Consider the following 21,932-nt stretch of genomic DNA (forward strand, 5'->3'; position numbering starts at 1 on the left):
GGTGGTCGGAACACCAAGGGAGTAATTGACTCTACGCATTACTTCAGAGACCGGCAGGACAGTCAATTCCAAGTTGGCTGCCCGACCTTAATACCTAAGAAGACACAGTGGCAAATTGTGGGAGTCTGGGCATCTCTAGGGTCCCTATAAACAAGCCTCAGGCCATCAGTCATACGGGTTTGTCCTATCCATACCATCTGGGCGACAGAGAGGAAGAAATAACATGTAGAACATCTACAAGAGTTGTGAGGACCTTACCGAGTTGCTCAGCAGGGAGGGATTACAACGCACAGGCGCTAGTAGGAAGGCTACTGATTTCCATCTGGATAAGGGGACTCTGGATTTGCCTTCGGACCGGCCGGACTCTGCCTACCCTGTGGTCTGTACCCTGGACTGTGGATGCTGAAGCCTCCAGTAAAAGGTAAAGAGACTGCAACCTTGTGTCCTCGTTATTCCCTGCGCCTTACATCGTCCACCATCACCATCTACATTTCTGGGAAGCCCTGGGGATACACTTCACCTGTGGGAAGGTATACCATCTAGCTGCCATAACATCACCTGTTGTGAATTCTGCTCTTGGGCTCCCTCCGGTGGTTGTAAGTGGTAGCGCTGCTGTCTCTGAATCGCAGCATTTATCAGGTGTGTTCACTTTTTGCAATTTTGACTGGGCTATTTAGTCTTGCTTCACCCTTTAGTCAGTGCCAGTTGTCCATTGTTCCTGGAGGATTCACATCCCTGCCTGGTCTCTTCTGCTTTGCAGTTCATTTCAACAAAGATAAGTTCTGGCCTTGATTTTTGCTGTCCACATGCTGTGGCCCTATTGTTCAGTTCTTTTCCATGTTTTTGTCTTGTCCAGCTTGGTCTGTATAAGGATTTGTTTAGCCAAGCTGGTATCTCTGGAGATGCAGATATACCCTCCATATCTTTAGTTAGCTGTGGAGATTTTGTATTTTCTGTGGTGGATATTTTCTAGTGTTTTAATACTGACCGCATAGTACTCTGTCCTATCCTTTCTATTTAGCTAGAAGTGGCCTCCTTTGCTAAATTCTCATTTCAGTCTGTGTATGTTTTTTCCCTCTCCTCTCACAGTCAATATTTGTGGGGGGCTGTCTATCCTTTGGGGATTTTCTCTGAGGCAAGATAGTTTTCCCTTTTCTATCTCTAGGGGTAATTAGTCCTCCGGCTGTGTAGAGATGTCTAGGGAGCGCTAGGTACATTCCACGGCTACTTCTAGTTGCGGTGTTAAGTTCAAGGTCTGCGGTCAGTACAGGTACCACCTTCTCCAGAGTACGTCTCATGCTGCTCTTAGGCCACCAGATCATAACAGTACAACTGGCCAACAATGAGTTAACCGCATCTCAGAAGAAGGGAAGGAAAGTGCTGAGCCATTTTTTTTTCTGTAGTCTGTTGTGTTTATTTTTTTTACTCCCTCTTTACCTCTGGGTGGCTCAGGAGTTCGGCGCTGGTATGGATGTTCAGGGATTGGCTTCTCGTGTGGATCAACTTGCTGCTAGAGTACAGGGTATTTCCGATTATATCGTTCAGACTCCGGTTTTAGAGCCTAGAATTCCAACTCCTGATTTGTTTTTTGGGGATAGGTCCAAATTTCTGAGCTTTAAAAATAACTGTAAACTGTTTTTTGCTCTGAAACCCCGTTCCTCTGGTGATCCCATCCAGCAGGTTAAAATTGTTATATCTCTGCTGCGTGGTGACCCCCAGGATTGGGCATTTGCCTTGGAACCTGGGAATCCGGCGTTGCTTAATGTAGACACCTTTTTTCAGGCGCTTGGGTTATTGTATGACGAACCTAATTCAGTGGATCATGCTGAGAAGACTTTGTTGGCCCTGTCTCAGGGTCAAGAAGCGGCAGAATCATATTGCCAGAAGTTTAGAAAATGGTCTGTACTGACTAAATGGAATGAGGATGCCTTGGCGGCAATCTTCAGAAAGGGTCTTTCTGAATCCGTTAAAGATGTTATGGTGGGGTTCCCCACGCCTGCTGGTCTGAGTGATTCTATGTCTCTGGCCATTCAGATTGATCGGCGCTTGCGCGAGTGCAGAGTTGTGCACACTATGGCATTGTCTTCCGAGTGGAGTCCTGAGCCTATGCAGTGTGATAGGATTGTGTCTAGAGCTGAACGACAAGGATTCAGATGTCAGAATAGGTTGTGTTTTAAATGCGGCGATTCTGCTCATGTTATTTCTGATTGCCCTAAGCGTACCAAGAGAATCGCTAGTTCTGTTACCATCAGTACTGTACAACCTAAATTTCTGTTATCTGTGACCCTGATCTGCTCATTGTCGTCATTTTCTATCATGGCATTTGTGGATTCAGGCGCCGCTCTAAACTTAATGGACTTAGAATTTGCCAGACGTTGTGGTTTCCCCTTGCAGCCTTTGCAGAGTCCTATTCCTTTGAGGGGCATTGATGCTACACCGTTGGCTAAAGATAAACCTCAGTTTTGGACACAGCTGACCATGTGCATGGCGCCAGCCCATCAGGAAGATTGTCGTTTTCTGGTGTTGCATAATTTGCATGATGCTATTGTGCTGGGTTTCCCATGGTTACAGGTGCATAATCCGGTATTAGATTGGAAATCTATGTCTGTGACTATTTGGGATTGTCAGGGGGTTCATGGTGACGTTCCTTTGATGTCAATTGCCTCCTCCCCCTCTTCTGAAATTCCTGAGTTTTTGTCAGATTTCCAGGATGTATTCAATGAGCCCAAGTCCAGTTCCCTTCCACCGCATAGGGACTGTGATTGTGCTATTGACTTGATTCCAGGCTGTAAGTTCCCTAAGGGCCGAGTTTTCAACCTGTCTGTGCCAGAACATACCGCCATGCGGGGCTATGTTAAGGAGTCCTTGGAGAAGGGGCATATTCGGCCATCTTCTTCACCATTGGGAGCAGGTTTTTTTTTTGTTGCCAAAAAAGATGGCTCCTTGAGACCCTGTATTGATTATCGCCTCTTGAATAAGATCACGGTCAAATTCCAATACCCTTTGCCTTTGCTTTCTGATCTGTTTGCTAGGATTAAGGGGGCTAGTTGGTTTACTAAGATTGACCTTCGAGGGACATATAATCTTGTTCGTATTAAGCAGGGTGACGAATGGAAAACTGAGTTTAATACGCCCGAAGGCCATTTTGAATACCTTGTGATGCCATTCAGACTCTCTAATGCTCCATCTGTGTTTCAGTCCTTCATGCATGATATATTTCGGAATTATCTTGATAAATTCATGATTGTATATTTGGATGATATTTTGATTTTTTTCAGATGATTGGGAGTCTCATGTGAAACAAGTCAGGATGGTATTTCAGATCCTTCGTGATAATGCCTTGTTTGTGAAGGGGTCTAAGTGCCTCTTTGGAGTTCAGAAGATTTCTTTTTTGGGCGTCATTTTTTCTCCCTCATCTATAGAAATGGATCCGGTTAAGGTTCAGGCCATTCATGATTGGATCCAGCCCACATCCGTGAAGAGCCTTCAGAAATTTTTGGGCTTTGCTAATTTTTATCGCCGTTTCATTGCCAACTTCTCCAGTGTGGTTAAACCCCTGACCGATTTGACGAAGAAAGGCGCTGATATGACGAATTGGTCCTCTGCGGCTGTTTCTGCCTTTCAGGAGCTTAAACGCCGATTTACTTCTGCCCCTGTGTTGCGTCAGCCGGATGTTTCTCCTCCTTTTCAGGTTGAGGTTGACGCTTCTGAGATTGGGGCAGGGGCCGTTTTGTCTCAGAGAAATTCTGATGGTTCCTTGATGAAACCGTGTGCCTTCTTTTCTCGAAAGTTTTCGCCTGCGGAACGCAATTATGATGTCGGCAATCGTGAGTTGTTGGCTATGAAGTGGGCATTTGAGGAGTGGCGACATTGGCTTGAGGGGGCCAAGCACCGTATTGTGGTCTTGACCGATCATAAGAATCTGATTTATCTCGAGTCTGCCAAACGGCTGAATCCTAGACAGGCCCGATGGTCCCTGTTTTTTTCCCGTTTTGATTTTGTGGTCTCGTATCTTCCGGGTTCTAAGAATGTTAAGGCTGATGCCCTCTCTAGGAGCTTTTTGCCTGATTCTCCTGGGGTCCTTGAGCCGGTCGGTATTCTGAAGGAAGGGGTGATTCTTTCTGCCATCTCCCCTGATTTACGACGGGTTCTTCAGGAATTTCAGGCTGATAAACCCGACCGTTGTCCAGTGGGGAAATTGTTTGTTCCTGACAGATGGACTAGTAAAGTGATTTCGGAGGTTCATTGTTCTGTGTTAGCTGGTCATCCTGGGATTTTTGGTACCAGAGATTTGGTTGGTAGATCCTTTTGGTGGCCTTCTTTGTCACGGGATGTGCGTTCTTTTGTGCAGTCCTGTGGGACTTGTGCGCGGGCCAAGCCTTGCTGTTCCCGCGCTAGTGGGTTGCTTTTGCCTTTGCCGGTCCCTGAGAGGCCTTGGACGCATATTTCTATGGATTTTATTTCGGATCTTCCGGTTTCCCAGAGGATGTAAGTTATCTGGGTGGTTTGTGACCGGTTTTCTAAGATGGTTCATTTGGTACCTTTGCCTAAGTTGCCTTCCTCTTCTGATTTGATTCCGTTGTTTTTTCAGCATGTGGTTCGTTTGCATGGCATTCCGAAGAATATTGTGTCCGATAGAGGTTCCCAGTTTGTTTCTAGGTTTTGGCGGGCCTTTTGTGCTAGGCTGGTGTTGTGAATTTGGTTTTTGGGCTCCCCCGGTGGTCACTGGTGGTACTGGACTTGTGTGCTTCACTTTCTCTGTTCACCTGTTTCCATCAGGATATGGGAGTATCCTATTTAGCCTTGCTGCTCAGTTATTCTAGTGCCGGCCATCAATGTAACCAGAGCCTTTCTGTTGCATGTTCCTGCTTCTAGACTACTATCAGCTAAGTTGGACTCTTAGTCCTAAGTTTGTTTTGCATTTTTGTTCCAGTTCACAGTTATGTTATTTTTCTGTAGCTGGAAGCTCTTGTGGGCCGAAATTGCCACTCCGGTGTCATGAGTTGACACATGAGTCTTAAAGTAATTTCGGGATGGTATTTTAATAGGGTTTTCAGCTGACCGTGAAGTTCCCTATTGTATCTTCTTGCTATCTAGTAAGCGGACCTCACTTTGCTGAACCTACCTTCATACTACGTATGTCTTTTCCTCTGAACTCACCGTCAATATATGTGGGGGGCTTCTGTCTCCTTTTTGGGGGAATTTCCATAGAGGTAAGCCAGGTCTGTCTTTTCCTCTATTAGGGTTAGTTAGTCCTCCGGCTGGCGCTGGGCGTCTAGGGATAAAACGTAGGTACGTCACCCGGCCACTGTTAGTTGTGTGATAGGTTTAGCTCATGGTCAGCTCGAGATTCCATCACCCAAGAGCTGTTCTGTTATTTATGTTCTCTGACTTTCCCTTGCCATTGGGAACCATGACAGTATGGCCGGCCAAGGGTTAAAACCGTTGGCAGAAGAAAGGAGAGAAAAAGAAGTCTGCAGATTTTTTATTTTTTTTTCCTTCTGAGCTTGCTTTTTAGTTGACTCAGTTGCATTTCTGCTCTAATTGCAGCCTTTGTCTCTCTCTCTCCTTCTAATCCTTGAATGGCTCTGATCTCACCTGATTAAAATGGATCCTCAGAGTGTGGCTACAGGTTTGAATAATCTTGCTATGAAGGTTCAAAATTTACAGGATTTTGTTATTCATGCTCCTATATCTGAACCTAGAATTCCTATACCAGAATTTTTCTCCGGGGATAGATCTCGTTTCCTGAATTTCAAAAATAATTGTAAATTATTTCTTTCCCTGAGATCTCGCTCCGCTGGAGATCCCGCACAGCAGGTTAAGATAGTAATTTCCTTGCTGCGGGGTGACCCTCAAAACTGGGCATTTGCATTGGCACCCGGGGATCCTGCGTTGCTCAATGTGGATGCGTTTTTTCTGGCTTTGGGGTTGCTTTATGAGGAACATAACGTAGAGATTCAGGCTGAAAAAGCCTTGATGGCCCTATCTCAAGGGCAAGATGAAGCTGAAATATACTGCCAAAAATTTCGTAAATGGTCTGTGCTTACTCAGTGGAATGAGTGCGCCCTGGCGGCGAATTTCAGAGAGGGTCTCTCTGATGCCATTAAAGATGTTATGGTGGGGTTCCCTGCACCTACAGGTCTGAATGAGTCCATGACAATGGCTATTCAGATTGATCGGCGTTTGCGGGAGCGCAAACCTGTGCACCATTTGGCGGTGTCTTCTGAGAAGGCTCCAGAAAATATGCAATGTGATAGAATTCTGTCCAGAAGCGAACGGCAGAATTTTAGGTGAAAAAATGGGTTGTGCTTCTATTGTGGTGATTCAACTCATGTTATATCAGCATGCTCTAAACGTACAAAAAAGGTTGATAAGTCTATTTCAATTGGCACTTTACAGTCTAAGTTTATTCTGTCTGTGACCTTGATTTGTTCATTATCGTCAATTACCGCGGATGCCTATGTCGACTCTGGCGCCGCTTTGAGTCTAATGGATTGGTCCTTTGCCAGGCGCTGTGGGTTTGATCTAGAGCCTCTGGAAGTTCCTATACCTCTGAAGGGTATTGACTCTACACCATTGGCTAGTAATAAACTACAATACTGGACACAAGTGACTATGCGTATGAATCCAGACCATCAGGAGATGATTCGCTTCCTTGTGTTGTACAATCTACATGACGTTTTGGTGCTCGGATTACCATAGTTACAATCTCATAACCCAGTCATTGACTGGAAAGCAATGTCTGTGTTAAGCTGGGGATGTCAGGGGGCTCATGGGGACGTACCTTTGGTTTCCATTTCGTCATCTATTCCCTCTGAGATTCCGGAATTTTTATCTGATTATCGTGATGTTTTTGAGGAGCCTAAGCTTGGTTCACTACCTCCTCACAGAGATTGCGATTGTGCCATAGATCTGATTCCGGGCAGTAAATTTCCAAAGGGTCGTTTATTTAATCTATCTGTACCTGAACATGCTGCTATGCGAGAATATATTAAGGAGTCCCTGGAAAAGGGACATATTCGTCCTTCTTCATCTCCCTTAGGAGCCGGTTTTTTCTTTGTATCTAAAAAAGATGGCTCTTTGAGGCCGTGTATTGATTATCGACTCTTGAATAAAATTACAGTCAAATATCAGTATCCTCTGCCACTGCTTACTGATTTGTTTGCTCGAATAAAAGGGGCTAAGTAGTTCTCTAAGATTGATCTCCGTGGGGCGTATAATTTGGTGCGAATTAAGCAGGGGGATGAGTGGAAAACCGCATTTAATACGCCCGAGGGCCATTTTGAGTATTTAGTAATGCCTTTTGGTCTTTCAAATGCCCCTTCAGTCTTTCAGTCCTTTATGCATGACATTTTCTGTGAATATTTGGATAAATTTATGATCGTGTATCTGGATGATATTTTGATTTTTTCGGATGACTGGGATTCTCATGTCCAACAGGTCAGGAGGGTTTTTCAGGTTTTGCGGGCTAATTCCTTGTGTGTGAAGGGTTCTAAGTGTATTTTTGGGGTTCAAAAGATTTCTTTTTTGGGGTACATTTTTTCCCCCTCTTCCATTGAGATGGATCCTGTCAAGGTTCGGGCTATTTGTGATTGGACGCAACCTTCTTCTCTTAAGAGCCTTCAGAAATTTTTGGGCTTTGCTAATTTTTATCGTCGATTTATAACTGGTTTTTCTGATGTTGCTAAACCTTTGACTGATTTGACCAAAAAGGGTGCTGATGTTGCTGATTGGTCCCCTGCTGCTGTGGAGGCCTTTCGGGAGCTTAAGCGCCGCTTTTCTTCCGCCCCTGTGTTGCGTCAGCCTGATGTTACTCTTCCTTTTCAGGTTGAGGTCGATGCTTCCGAGATCGGAGCTGGGGCGGTCTTGTCGCAGAAAAGTTCCGACTGCTCCGTGATGAGACCTTGTGCGTTCTTTTCTCGAAAATTTTCGCCCGCCGAGCGAAATTATGATATTGGTAATCGGGAGCTTTTGGCTATGAAGTGGGCTTTTGAGGAGTGGCGTCATTGGCTTGAGGGGGCCAGACATCAGGTGGTGGTATTGACCGATCACAAGAATTTGATTTATCTTGAGTCTGCCAGGCGCTTGAATCCTAGACAGGCGCGCTGGTCGTTGTTTTTCTCTCGGTTTAATTTTGTGGTCTCATACTTACCGGGTTCTAAAAATGTGAAGGCGGATGCCCTTTCTAGGAGTTTTGAGCCTGATTCCCCTGGTGATTCTGAACCTACAGGTATCCTTAAGGATGGGGTGATATTATCTGCTGTTTCCCCAGACCTGCGACGGGCTTTGCAGGAGTTTCAGGCGGATAGACCTGATCGTTGCCCGCCTGGTAGACTGTTCCTGATGATTGGACCAGTAGAGTCATCTCGGAGGTTCATTCTTCTGTGTTGGCAGGTCATCCCGGGATCTTTGGTACCAGGGATTTGGTGGCTAGGTCCTTCTGGTGGCCTTCCCTGTCTCGAGATGTACGAGTTTTTGTGCAGTCTTGTGATGTTTGTGCTCGGGCCAAACCTTGTTGTTCTCGGGCTAGCGGATTGTTGTTATCTTTGCCTATTCCGAAGAGGCCTTGGACTCACATCTCTATGGATTTTATTTCTGATCTCCCTGTTTCTCAGAAAATGTCTGTCATCTTGGTGGTGTGTGACCGTTTTTCAAAGATGGTTCATTTGGTGCCCTTGCCTAAGTTGCCTTCCTCATCCGAGTTGGTTCCTCTGTTTTTTCAAAATGTGGTTCGCTTGCATGGTATTCCGGAGAATGTCGTTTCTGACAGGGGGACCCAGTTCGTGTCTAGATTTTGGCGGGCGTTCTGTGCTAGGATGGGCATTGATTTGTCTTTTTCGTCTGCGTTCCATCCTCAGACTAATGGCCAGACTGAGCGAACTAATCAGACCTTGGAGACTTATTTGAGGTGTTTTGTGTCTGCAGATCAGGATGACTGGGTTGCCTTTTTGCCGTTGGCGGAGTTTGCCCTCAATAATCGGGCTAGTTCTGCCACTTTGGTTTCTCCTTTTTTTTGCAATTCGGGGTTTCATCCTCGTTTTTCTTCCGGTCAGGTGGAGTCTTCGGATTGTCCTGGAGTGGATACTGTGGTGGATAGGTTGCATCGGATTTGGGGACAGGTGGTGGACAATTTGGAGTTGTCCCAGGAAAAGACTCGGCATTTTGCTAACCGCCGTCGTCGTGTTGGTCCTCATCTTCGTGTTGGGGACTTGGTGTGGTTGTCTTCTCATTTTGTCCCTATGAGGGTTTCTTCTCCTAAGTTTAAGCCTCGGTTCATCGGCCCGTATAAGATTTTGGAGATTCTTAACCCCGTGTCCTTTCGATTGGACCTCCCAGCATCTTTTTCTATCCATAATGTCTTCCATCGGTCATTATTGCGCAGGTATGAGGTACCGGTTGTGCCTTCCGTTGAGCCTCCCGCTCCGGTGTTGGTTGAGGGTGAATTGGAGTACGTTGTGGAGAAGATCTTGGACTCCCGTGTTTCCAGACGGAAACTTCAGTATCTGGTCAAGTGGAAGGGCTACGGTCAGGAGGATAATTCTTGGGTGACAGCCTCTGATGTTCATGCCTCTGATTTGGTCCATGCCTTTCATAGGGCTCATCCTGATCGCCCTGGTGGTTCTTGTGAGGGTTCGGTGCCCCCTCCTTGAGGGGGGGGTACTGTTGTGAATTTGGTTTTTGGGCTCCCCCGGTGGTCACTGGTGGTACTGGACTTGTGTGCTTCACTTTCTCTGTTCACCTGTTTCCATCAGGATATGGGAGTATCCTATTTAGCCTTGCTGCTCAGTTATTCTAGTGCCGGCCATCAATGTAACCAGAGCCTTTCTGTTGCATGTTCCTGCTTCTAGACTACTATCAGCTAAGTTGGACTCTTAGTCCTAAGTTTGTTTTGCATTTTTGTTCCAGTTCACAGTTATGTTATTTTTCTGTAGCTGGAAGCTCTTGTGGGCCGAAATTGCCACTCCGGTGTCATGAGTTGACACATGAGTCTTAAAGTAATTTCGGGATGGTATTTTAATAGGGTTTTCAGCTGACCGTGAAGTTCCCTATTGTATCTTCTTGCTATCTAGTAAGCGGACCTCGCTTTGCTGAACTTACCTTCATACTACGTATGTCTTTTCCTCTGAACTCACCGTCAATATATGTGGGGGGCTTCTGTCTCCTTTTTGGGGGAATTTCCCTAGAGGTAAGCCAGGTCTGTCTTTTCCTCTATTAGGGTTAGTTAGTCCTCCGGCTGGCGCTGGGCGTCTAGGGATAAAACGTAGGTACGTCACCCGGCCACTGTTAGTTGTGTGATAGGTTTAGCTCATGGTCAGCTCGAGATTCCATCACCCAAGAGCTGTTCTGTTATTTATGTTCTCTGACTTTCCCTTGCCATTGGGAACCATGACAGGCTGGGCATTGATTTGTGTTTTTCTTCCGCATTTCATCCTCAGACAAATGGCCAAACCGAGCGAACTAATCAGACTTTGGAAACTTATTTGAGATGCTTCGTGTCTGCTGATCAGGATGATTGGGTGGCTTTCTTGCCATTGGCCGAGTTTGCCCGTAATAATCGGGCTAGTTCTGCTACCTTGGTTTCACCCTTCTTTTGTAACTCTGGTTTTCATCCTCGTTTTTCTTCGGGGCAGGTTGAGCCTTCTGTTTGTCCTGGGGTGGACTCTGTGGTTGACAGGTTGCAGCAAATTTGGGCTCATGTTGTTGACAATTTGGTGTTGTCTCAGGAGGGGGCTCAGTGTTTTGCTAACCGTCGTCTGTGTGTTGGTTCCCAGCTTCGGGTTGGGGATTTGGTCTGGTTGTCTTCCCGTCATGTCCCTATGAAGGTTTCTTCCCCTAAGTTTAAGCCTCGGTTTATTGGCCCTTATAGGATTTCTGAGATTATCAATCCAGTGTCTTTTCGTTTGGCCCTTCCAGCCTCTTTTTCCATCCATAATGTTTTTCATAGATCTTTGTTGCAGAAATATGTGGTGCCCGTTGTTCCCTCTGTTGATCCTCCTGCCCCGGTGTTGATTGATGGGGAGTTGGAGTATGTGGTTGAGAAGATTTTGGATTCTCGTTTTTCGAGGCGGAAGCTTCAGTATCTTGTCAAATGGAAGGGTTATGGCCAGGAGGATAATTCTTGGGTTGTTGCCTCCGATGTTCATGCTGAGGATTTGGTTCGTGCCTTTCATTTGGCTCGTCCGGATCGGCCTGGGGGCTCTGGTGAGGGTTCGGTGACCCCTCCTCAAGGGGGGGGTACTGTTGTGAATTCTGCTCTTGGGCTCCCTCCGGTGGTTGTAAGTGGTAGCGCTGCTGTCTCTGAATCGCAGCATTTATCAGGTGTGTTCACTTTTTGCAATTTTGACTGGGCTATTTAGTCTTGCTTCACCCTTTTGTCAGTGCCAGTTGTCCATTGTTCCTGGAGGATTCACATCCCTGCCTGGTCTCTTCTGCTTTGCAGTTCATTTCAACAAAGATAAGTTCTGGCCTTGATTTTTGCTGTCCACATGCTGTGGCCCTATTGTTCAGTTCTTTTCCATGTTTTTGTCTTGTCCAGCTTGGTCTGTATAAGGATTTGTTTAGCCAAGCTGGTATCTCTGGAGATGCAGATATACCCTCCATATCTTTAGTTAGCTGTGGAGATTTTGTATTTTCTGTGGTGGATATTTTCTAGTGTTTTAATACTGACCGCATAGTACTCTGTCCTATCCTTTCTATTTAGCTAGAAGTGGCCTCCTTTGCTAAATTCTCATTTCAGTCTGTGTATGTTTTTTCCCTCTCCTCTCACAGTCAATATTTGTGGGGGGCTGTCTATCCTTTGGGGATTTTCTCTGAGGCAAGATAGTTTTCCCTTTTCTATCTCTAGGGGTAATTAGTCCTCCGGCTGTGTCGAGATGTCTAGGGAGCGCTAGGTACATTCCACGGTTACTTCTAGTTGCGGTGTTAAGTTCAGGGTCTGCGGTCAGTACAGGTACCACCTTCTCCAGAGTACGTCTCATGCTGCTCTTAGGCCACCAGATCATAACAATCACCCCAGCGGACCCATCACCGCAGCGTCGGTCACCCTGACCGAATACCACAGGTGGCGTCACGAACTATCCCCTTTTAATACGGACCCCCCCTAGGGCCACGGACTGGGTCAGCCACCATGACATCCCTACCGAACCGAAGGACCCGGTGCCGAGTACCCCACAGCCCTACTGGGGGCACTCCATCTCTCTCTCTCTCTCTATATATATATATATATATATATATATATATATATATATACAGTACAGACCAAAAGTTTGGACACACCTTCTCATTTAAAGATTTTTCAGTATTTTCATGACAATGAAAATTGTAAATTCGCACTGAAGGCAGCAAAACTATGAATCTTCACATGTGGGATTATATACTTAACAAAAAAATGTGAAACAACTGAAATTATGTCTTATATTCTAGGTTCTTCAAAGTAGCCACCTTTTGCTTTGATGACTGCTTTGCACACTTTTGGCATTCTCTTGATGAGCTTCAAGAAACGGTCTTCCAACAATCTTGAAGGAGTTCCCAGAGATGCTTAGCACTTGTTGGCCCTTTTGCCTTCACTCTGCGGTCCAGCTCACCCCAAACCATCTCGATTGGGTTCAGGTCTGGTGACTGTGGAGGCCAGGTCATCTGGCATAGCACCCCATCACTCTCCTTCTTGGTCAAATAGCCCTTACACAGCCTGGAGGTGTGTTTGGGGTCATTGTCCTGTTGAAAAATAAGTGATGGTCCAACTAAACGCAAACCGGATAGAATAGCATGCCGCTTCAAGATGCTGTGGTAGCCATGCTGGTTCAGTATGCCTTCAATTTTGAATAAATCCCCAACAGTGTCACCAGCAAAGCACCCCCACACCATCACACCTCCTCCTCCATGCTTCACGGTGGGAACCAGGCATGTAGAGTCCATAGCAGTGGTTTCCTAGCAGCTATTTTACCATGAAGGCCTGCTGCACAAAGTCTCCTCTTAACAGTTGTTGTAGAGATGTGTCTGCTGCTAGAACTCTGTGTGGCATTGACTTGGTCTCTAATCTGAGCTGCTGTTAACCTGCGATTTCTGAGGATGGTGACTCAGATAAACTTATCCTCAGAAGAAGAGGTGACTCTTGGTCTTCCTTTCCTGGGGCGGTCCTCATCTGAGCCAGTTTCTTTGTAGCGCTTGATGGTTTTTGCCCCTGCACTTGGGGACACTTTCAAAGTTTTCCCACTTTTTTGGACTGACTGGCCTTCATTTCTTAAAGTAATGATGGCCACTCGTTTTTCTTTACTTAGCTGCTTTTTTCTTACCATAATACACATTCGAACAGTCTATTCAGTAGTACTATCTGCTGTGTATCCACCAGACTGCACAACACAACTGATGGTCCCAACCGCATTTATAAGGCAAGAAATCCCACTTATTAAACCTGACAGGGCACACCTGTGAAGTGAAAACCATTCCCGGTGACTACCTCTTGAAGCTCATCAAGAGAATGCCAAGAGTGTGCAAAGCAGTCATCAAAGCAAAAGGTGGCTACTTTGAAGAACCTAGAATATAAGACATAATTTCAATTGTTTCACACTTTTTTGTTAAGTATATAATTCCACATGTGTTAATTCATAGTTTTGATGCCATGAGTGTGAATTTACAATTTTCATAGTCATGAAAATACAGAAAGTTCTTAAAATGAGAAGGTGTGTCCAAACTTTTGGTCTGTACTGTATATATATATATATATATATATATACTGTATATACAGTATATACTGTATAACGTGACACTGACCATCACCAAAAAGAAAAAAAATATATTTACCTCACAGTGCTGACAATGCTGGGGAGAGCTCCCAGAAGATGACATATCTGGCTACTGCTGGCTGCTGGCAGGCTGTGGCTGGCTGGCTGCTGGCAGGCTGTGGCTAATAGGCTGATGGCAGGCTGTGGCTGGCTGGCTGGCTGTAGCTGGCTGACTATGGCTGGCTGACCTAGGGCAGGGTTCAGCTGACCTAGGGCAGGCTTTTTATCTGTCTCCTAATTGGGGGCTGGCCAATTGTATTGGAGCATGCTCAGTTAAAAAAATGGAATCCGGTGCCTTCCAGCGCCCATAGGCTTCCCATCTAGCTGTCCAGTTTTTCACCGCTGACAAAAAACGTAACTTTGTAAGTTTTTTTCCAGACTCCGGACAATTTTTGCCAGATCCAGCGAAAGACTGACGAAACGTGATGCCATCTGGCGCTAATACAAGTCTATGAGAAAAAAACGGATCCGGCGGCATTCAAAAATCACCGGATTGAACCTGACGGCAAAAACCTGATGTGTGAAAGCAGCCTAAAAGAAAAGCATCCCAAGCAGACAATTTCACCCCTACAATGCCCATACACCCTAAATACCACATGGAAGGGGTTTTTCTGAATGAGATAACCACTTTGAATTTGCATCATAATAGAACTTGAACTTATTTAATCAATATCACCATTCTTCTACTTTAATCTTACGGTGAACCTTGCACCAAATTTTTCATGTTGAACTGGACACACTGTGTAGTAGCTGCATAGCAAAATCAGAATGATTTTTTTTTCGCTTCTCTGTTGGAGATATTAAAGAATTTGGCACTAGTGATGAGCGAGTATACTCGTTACTCGGGTTTCCCCAAGCATACTTGGGCGGTCTCTGAGTATTTTGGCTGCCTCGGAGATTTAGTTTTCATCGCTGCAGCTGCATGATATGCGGCTGCTAGACAGGCTGAATACATGTTGGAATTCCCTGACAAACAGGCAACCCCCACATATATTCAGGCTGTCTAGCAGTCGCAAATCATGCAGCTGCAACTAAATCTCCGAGCATGCCAAAATACTCAGAGACCACCCGATCAACGAGCATACTCACTCATCACTATTTGGCACCTAATAAGCTGCCTTTTTTTAAAAAATCCAAGTGGGTGTTATCAGACAGTCTTAACTGGGTGCATGTACTTTTCCCTGTATGATTCTGAACAATCATAAGCAGGCAGTAACCTACTGAAGAAAAACATTCCCCATAATAGCTTAGAGCAGATTCCTCAGTGTGTGAGATGTATGACAGACAGCCCTGATCTCCTGGTCTATCCTCCTGCATGAGTCAGTATGGAAGTAGGGGCAGCACAACTGTCTTTAGCTTTGTCACATTACAAACCCTCCTATCAGCTCTCCTCCTCTCCTAGCACTGCAATCTCTGTGGTACTATCCCTAGCCACACATTGTCTGTGCAAAGGCGAGAGCTCAGAGTGTCAATATCACACATGTGTCTGTTCTCAATTTCGGCACTGTGCAGTAAAATCAGAGTAGGTTGTCATTACATCTCACAGAGGAGTAGTCCAGAAAATGCAGGCTTCTCCTATGTGAGATGTAATGACAGCCACAATCTCACTGCAGAGTGATTACAAGTTGCTGAGCACAGCAGACATAAGTGTGACTACTGACATATCTCAGAGATCAGGAGAGCTGATAGAAGGGTTAGTAATGTGACACAGCTAAACTCCGCTGAACTGCCCCTCTCCCATACTGAGTCATGCAGGAGGTTAGACCAAGTGACCAAGGCTATCTGTCATTATACATCTGACACACTGAAAAATCTGCTCTAAGTTATGGTGGAGCCTTCTTCTTCCCTTAGACTGTTGCTGTTTGCATATGATTGGTCAGCATCATACAGGGAGAGGAAGTACCGTACATTGTGCATCCAGTTTAACATGAAAACTTGTGAAAGGTCCTCTTTAAGGCTAGAATATGACTTCACCTTTCATATACTCCCCAAAGAAAGTGATTGGGATAAATCACCCAACTATTAAAATTGGAAAATAAAATGTAGGTTTCATGGTTGTCAATGATGCTGATTTATTATCCATTTGCTGCTATGGATGCAACTGTAACCCAGCTCCAAATCAAATTATTGTGAGACTGTTCTTGTTGAGCCCAGACCAATAGAACATTGTCATATAAAATAAAAGAAGTGTCCTCTTTTTTTCAAGTCGTTAAAATGTTAGTTTCTTATTTACAGTATATCGGTTTCTGGAAAGTTGAGTGACTGTTTACTTTTGCCATTACAGGCACCATTCACCATTTCAATAGCTTTCCATTACAAATCTGTACAGTGATATGCTTTTTTACCCACGGGAATTTGCGGCCATGTACCGACAGGCGATTTTGATGTTACTCTTCAACATCGATTATGAAATAAAATTAATTGTACATCTGAAATTCATAATTCTCATCAATCCAAGTGTCTTTTTTCTATAATCTCTTCTATATCCTTGGCGCTGATATTTTTACCCCTTTACTCCTTTAAAGGTGGTTGGTACTGCATTAGCCGTGATAACTGTGACCTCCGCTATGACACAATGAGGAGACTCATGAGCTCTAAAGGATGGCCAAATACAAAAAAAGGTACGTGCCACTCACACTGTATTGTGATTTGGATTCAGCCATCCTAGAATGCAAACATGTCTTTTGTCTGCATTGTTCTATCCATGTAACTCCTCTCATTCTGTAATGTACACTTACTGGTCACCTACGCGTCACACTAAAGTCATGCATGTAAGTTTGTGTGCCAATCATGAGTTCGTGTCACGCTTCATTTCATGTTTCAGCTTCAGGAATTTTGTCAACTCAGCCAGAGGAGAATCCACATTGGTGGAATGCAAACATGGTGTAAGTATGACACGCATCTTTGTCCACCTTAATACATTCATAATAGTTAAATATTCACTAGACTTCTCTTTTTTTATGAGAATTTATACTGATTATGATGACTTTGCTCTCTACAGATTCATTCCATACTGTTCCAGTGATGTCTGGAGTGGAGCTTCACCCAAAACTGAAAAAAGTATGTAGTGTGACATAGTAAGCATGATTGTATTTGGGTAAAAGAAGCACAGCTAATTCAATCCAATATTTTATTAGCTTCTTTTTATTCTACAATCAGGCCATCTGAGTGGCTCAGTGGTTAACAACTGTGCCTTTAAACAATTAGGGAAATGTCTATTTTAACTTTTTTTATTCTCCACTGCCTTTTCAAGCTTGAAAAAACCTAATAGATTGATCATCTATGAATTGGCCATTTTTTTGTGTTTGAGAAATAGAAAAAAAAAGTTTAAAAAAATTATATGAATTTCTGTAGGGCATTCCGGGATATGTTGGTACTACGTAAGCAACTGAAAATTAAATAATGTGGCTATATTTTACCAAAATCCTTCATTGAATACCAGGAAAAGTGTAAGATAATCAGATCTGTAAATTCCTAATTGCTTCATAGTTCATAGTGATGACATCTCCATTTGGGTGTATATACCTTCACAGAACACCTGAAGAGGGGTTGCTGATCATTTGACAACTCTTTTTTAGTCTATAAATAGTGTATTAATACAATATTGTTTTTCTTTTATTTTAGGTGACTATGCTTTCATGGGTTCACTTATCATACAAGAGGTTGTGAAGGAACTTCTGGGGAAAGGTCTGGACACGGCTAAAGTCCTTCTTTTAGCTGGAAGCAGGTGAGAGTTTGATTCTGATGTGCAAGAATCCGTGATGGAAAAAGACTTGACAAATATCACAAAATTCTTGTTCTTCACTGTTCTAGTGCTGGTGGAACAGGTGTTCTTCTAAATGTAGACCTAGTTGCTGAGCAACTAGAAGAACTGGGCTATACAGGGATCCAAGTACGTGGTCTATCGGATTCTGGCTGGTTTCTTGATAATCAGCAGTACAGGAGGACTGACTGCACAGATATTATCACATGTGCCCCTACAGAGGCCATACAAAGAGGAATCAGGTAATTATCTTGCCTATTGACCACAACATGAGCTGATGCATTTGAGGGTCATACACTAAGGGTATGTGCACACGTCCGGATTTCTTGCAGACATTTCCTGAAGAAAACCGGAAATTTTCTGCAAGAAATCCGCATTTTTTTTTTGCGTTTTTTTTTCCGTTTTTTTCGCGTTTTTTTTTAGCATTCTGCAAGCGTAATTAGCTTGCAGAATGCTAAAGTTTTCCAAGCGATCTGTAGCATCGCTTGGAAAACTGACTGACAAGTTGGTCACACTTGTCAAACATACTGTTTGACAAGTGTGACCAACTTTTTACTATAGATGCAGCCTATGCAGCATCAATAGTAAAAGATAGAATGTTTAAAAATAATAAAAAAAATTAAAAAATGGTTATACTCACCCTCTGCAGACAGCCAATCTCCTCAGCGGCGTCCGTTCCTATAGATGCCGGTGTGGTTCAGGACCTTCGATGACGTCGCGGCTTGTGATTGGTCACGTGAGTCACATGAGCGGTCACGCGACCAATCACAAGACAGCGACGTCATCACAGGTCCTGAACCACACCATCTATAGGAACGGAAGAGAGAGCATGCATCGGAGAGGCGGGAACACTTCGGGGGCCATCAGAGGGTGAGTATATCACTATTTTTTATTTTAATTCTTTTTTTTTTACCAATTATATGGTGCCCAGTCCGTGGAGGAGAGTCTCCTCTCCTCCACCCTGGGTACCAACTGCACATAATCTGCTTACTTCCCGCATGGTGGGCACAGCCCCGTGCGGGAAGTAAGCAGATTAATGCACTCCTAGGTGTGCGGAATCCCCGCAATTCCGCATTTTTAATGAACATGTTGCTTTTTTTTCCGCGATGTGATTTTTTTGCGGAAAAAAATGCAACATTTGCACAAAAAATGAATACCCTGTAAATAATAGGAGGCATATGTAAGCGTTTTTTTCACGTTTTTATCACGTTTTTATAGCGAAAAAACGCGAAAAAAAAACGCGAAAAATCCTGAACGTGTGCACATGGCCTTAAACCTGTGAAAGTGCATTTTTTCTAGTCAAGAAACTATTATCTAGAATCTTGCCTAGAAATAGACAACTAGAGGGAGAACATATAGCTCTGGCAAAAATTAAGAGACCACTGCAACATTTTCAGTTTGTCTGAATTTTCTCTTTATAGGTATATTTTTGAGTAAAATGTAAATTGTTCTTTTATTCTAAAAACTTCTGACAACATGTCTCCAAATTTCCAAGCAATAAATTTTGTATTTTTTTCTGAGAAAATGGTCAAAATTAAAAAAAAAAAAATGCTTTCAGACCTCAAATAATGCAAAGAAAACAAGTTCATAATCATTTAGAAACAACAATACTAATGTTTTAACTCAGGAAGAGTTCAGAAATTAATATTTTGTGGAATAACCATGATTTTTAATCACAGCTTTCATGTGTCTTGGCATGCTTTCCACCATTCTTTCACACTGCTCCTGGCACAAAAATGTAAGCAGTTCTTCTTTGTTTGATGGCTTGTGACTATCCATCATCCTCTTGATTACATTCCAGAGGTTTTCAATGGAGTTCAGGTCTGGAGATTGGGCTGCCAAAGACAGGGTTTTGATGTGGTGGTCTCTTAGTTTTTGCCAGAGCTGTACATATTACACTTAACATTGTTACTCTAAGACATTGTCCATGTGTAAATGTGACAAGCCTACAACCTGCAGTAACCACCAATAGACCAAACCGCTGCACGACCAGCTCTACCCTCGCCTACTGTATTCTCACCCATCCCTTGTAGATTGGATGCCCACTCGCGGGCAGGGTCCTCTCTCCTTATGTACCAGTCGTGACTTGTATTGATTAAGATTATTGTACTTGTCTTTCATTATGTATACCCTGTTGTGAAATTGGATTTTGGGCTCCCCCGGTGGCCACTGGTGGAATTGAACTGGTGTGCATCATCCTCTCTGTTCACCTGTTTCCATCAGGATGTGGGAGTCGCTATTTAGCCTTGCTCCTCTGTCACTTCCATGCCGGTCAACATTGTAATCAGAAGCCTTTCTGTGCATGTTCCTGCTGCTAGACAACTCCCAGCTAAGTTGGACTTAGTCCTTGTTTGTTTTTGCATTTTGTTCCAGTTCACAGCTGTAGTTTCGTTTCTGTGTCTGGAAAGCTCTTGTGATCTGAAATTGCCACTCTGATGTTATGAGTTAATACTAGAGTCTTAAAGTAATTTCAGGATGGTATTTTGATAGGGTTTTCAGCTGACCATGAAAGTGCCCTTTCTGTCTTCCTGCTATCTAGTAAGCGGACCTCAATTTTGCTAAACCTATTTTCATACTACGTTTGTCATTTCATCTAAAATCACCGCCAATATTTGTGGGGGCCTCTGTCTGCCTTTCGGGGAAATTTCTCTAGAGGTGAGCCAGGACTATATTTTCCTCTGCCAGGATTAGTTAGTCCTCCGGCCGGCGCTGGGCGTCTAGGGATAAAACGCAGGCTACGCTACCCGGCTACTGTTAGTTGTGCGGCAGGTTTAGTTCATGGTCAGTTTAGTTTCCATCCTTCCAAGAGCTAGTTCTTATGTTTGCTGGGCTATGTTCTCTTGCCATTGAGAACCATAACAGTTTGACCGGCCAAAAAGGGTTAAATTAATTGACAGAGAAAGGAGAGAAAAGAGAAGTCTGCTGAAGATTTTTTTTTTTTTTTTTCTCAGTTCTGAGTGTGCTTGTAATTGAATCTCTTGCAAGTCTGCCTATATTGCAGCCTTTCTCTCTCTCTCTCCTTCTAATCCTGGAATGGCTCTGTGTTCACCTGTTTAAAATGGATATTCAGAGTTTAGCTGCAGGTTTGAATAATCTCACCACGAAAGTTCAAAACTTACAAGATTTTGTTGTTCATGTTCCTATATCTGAACATAGAATTCCTTTGCCTGAATTTTTCTCGGGGAATAGATCTTGCTTTCAAAATTTCAAAAATAATTGCAAGTTGTTTTTGTCCCTGAAATCTCGCTCTGCTGGAGATCCTGCTCAGCAGGTCAGGATTGTGATTTCTTTGCTCCGGGGCGACCCTCAGGATTGGGCTTTTGCATTGGCTCCAGGGGATCCTGCGTTGCTCAATGTGGATGCGTTTTTTCTGGCCTTGGGGTTGCTTTATGAGGAACCTCAGTTAGAACTTCAGGCGGAAAAGGCCTTGATGTCCCTATCTCAGGGGCAAGACGAAGCTGAAATATACTGCCAGAAATTCCGTAAATGGGCTGTGCTTACTCAGTGGAATGAGTGCGCCCTGGCGGCGAATTTCAGAGAGGGTCTCTCTGATGCCATTAAGGATGTTATGGTGGGGTTCCCTGTGCCTGCGGGTCTGAATGAGTCCATGACAATGGCTATCCAGATCGATAGGCGTCTGCGGGAGCGCAAACCTGTGCACCATTTGGCGGTGTCTACTAAGAAGACGCCAGAGAATATGCAATGTGATAGAATTCTGTCCAGAAGTGAACGGCAGAATTTTAGACGAAAAAATGGGTTGTGCTTCTATTGCGGTGATTCAACTCATGTTATATCAGCATGCTCTAAGCGTACTAAGAAGCTTGATAAGTCTGTTTCAATTGGCACTTTACAGTCTAAGTTTATTCTATCTGTGACCCTGATTTGTTCTTTATCATCTATTACCGCGGATGCCTATGTCGACTCTGGCGCCGCTTTGAGTCTTATGGATTGGTCCTTTGCCAAACGCTGTGGGTATGATTTGGAGCCTCTTGAAACTCCTATACCCCTGAAGGGGATTGACTCCACCCCATTGGCTAGCAATAAACCACAATACTGGACACAAGTAACTATGCGGATTAATCCGGATCACCAGGAAATTATTCGCTTTCTTGTGCTGTATAACCTACATGATGTGTTGGTGCTTGGATTGCCATGGCTGCAATCTCATAACCCAGTCCTTGACTGGAAAGCTATGTCTGTGTTAAGCTGGGGATGTAAGGGGACGCATGGGGACGTACCTGTGGTTTCCATTTCATCATCTATTCCCTCTAAGATTCCTGAATTCTTGACTGAATATCGTGACGTTTTTGAAGAACCTAAACTTGGTTCATTACCTCCTCACCGGGAGTGCGATTGTGCCATAGATTTGATTCCGGGTAGTAAAT

The 21,932-nt window shown here is 44.1% G+C and overlaps 1 protein-coding gene across 5 annotated transcripts in view; it reads left to right on the forward strand.

Annotated features, from left to right (window-relative positions):
- The window catches only part of NOTUM (notum, palmitoleoyl-protein carboxylesterase), a 197,913-nt gene that overhangs the window by 128,351 nt on the left and 47,630 nt on the right, over window positions 1-21,932 (forward strand). For all 5 annotated transcript variants that reach the window (XM_077251416.1, XM_077251413.1, XM_077251412.1 and 2 more), the window contains 5 exons: window positions 16,310-16,405; window positions 16,609-16,669; window positions 16,786-16,844; window positions 17,409-17,511; window positions 17,598-17,789. In XM_077251416.1, coding sequence (XP_077107531.1) covers window positions 16,310-16,405; window positions 16,609-16,669; window positions 16,786-16,844; window positions 17,409-17,511; window positions 17,598-17,789 — 511 coding nt within the window. The remainder of the gene's footprint in view (window positions 1-16,309; window positions 16,406-16,608; window positions 16,670-16,785; window positions 16,845-17,408; window positions 17,512-17,597; window positions 17,790-21,932) is intronic.

Source organism: Ranitomeya variabilis, chromosome 4 (genome assembly GCF_051348905.1).
Source record: "Ranitomeya variabilis isolate aRanVar5 chromosome 4, aRanVar5.hap1, whole genome shotgun sequence".
NCBI classification, from domain to species: domain Eukaryota; kingdom Metazoa; phylum Chordata; class Amphibia; order Anura; family Dendrobatidae; genus Ranitomeya; species Ranitomeya variabilis.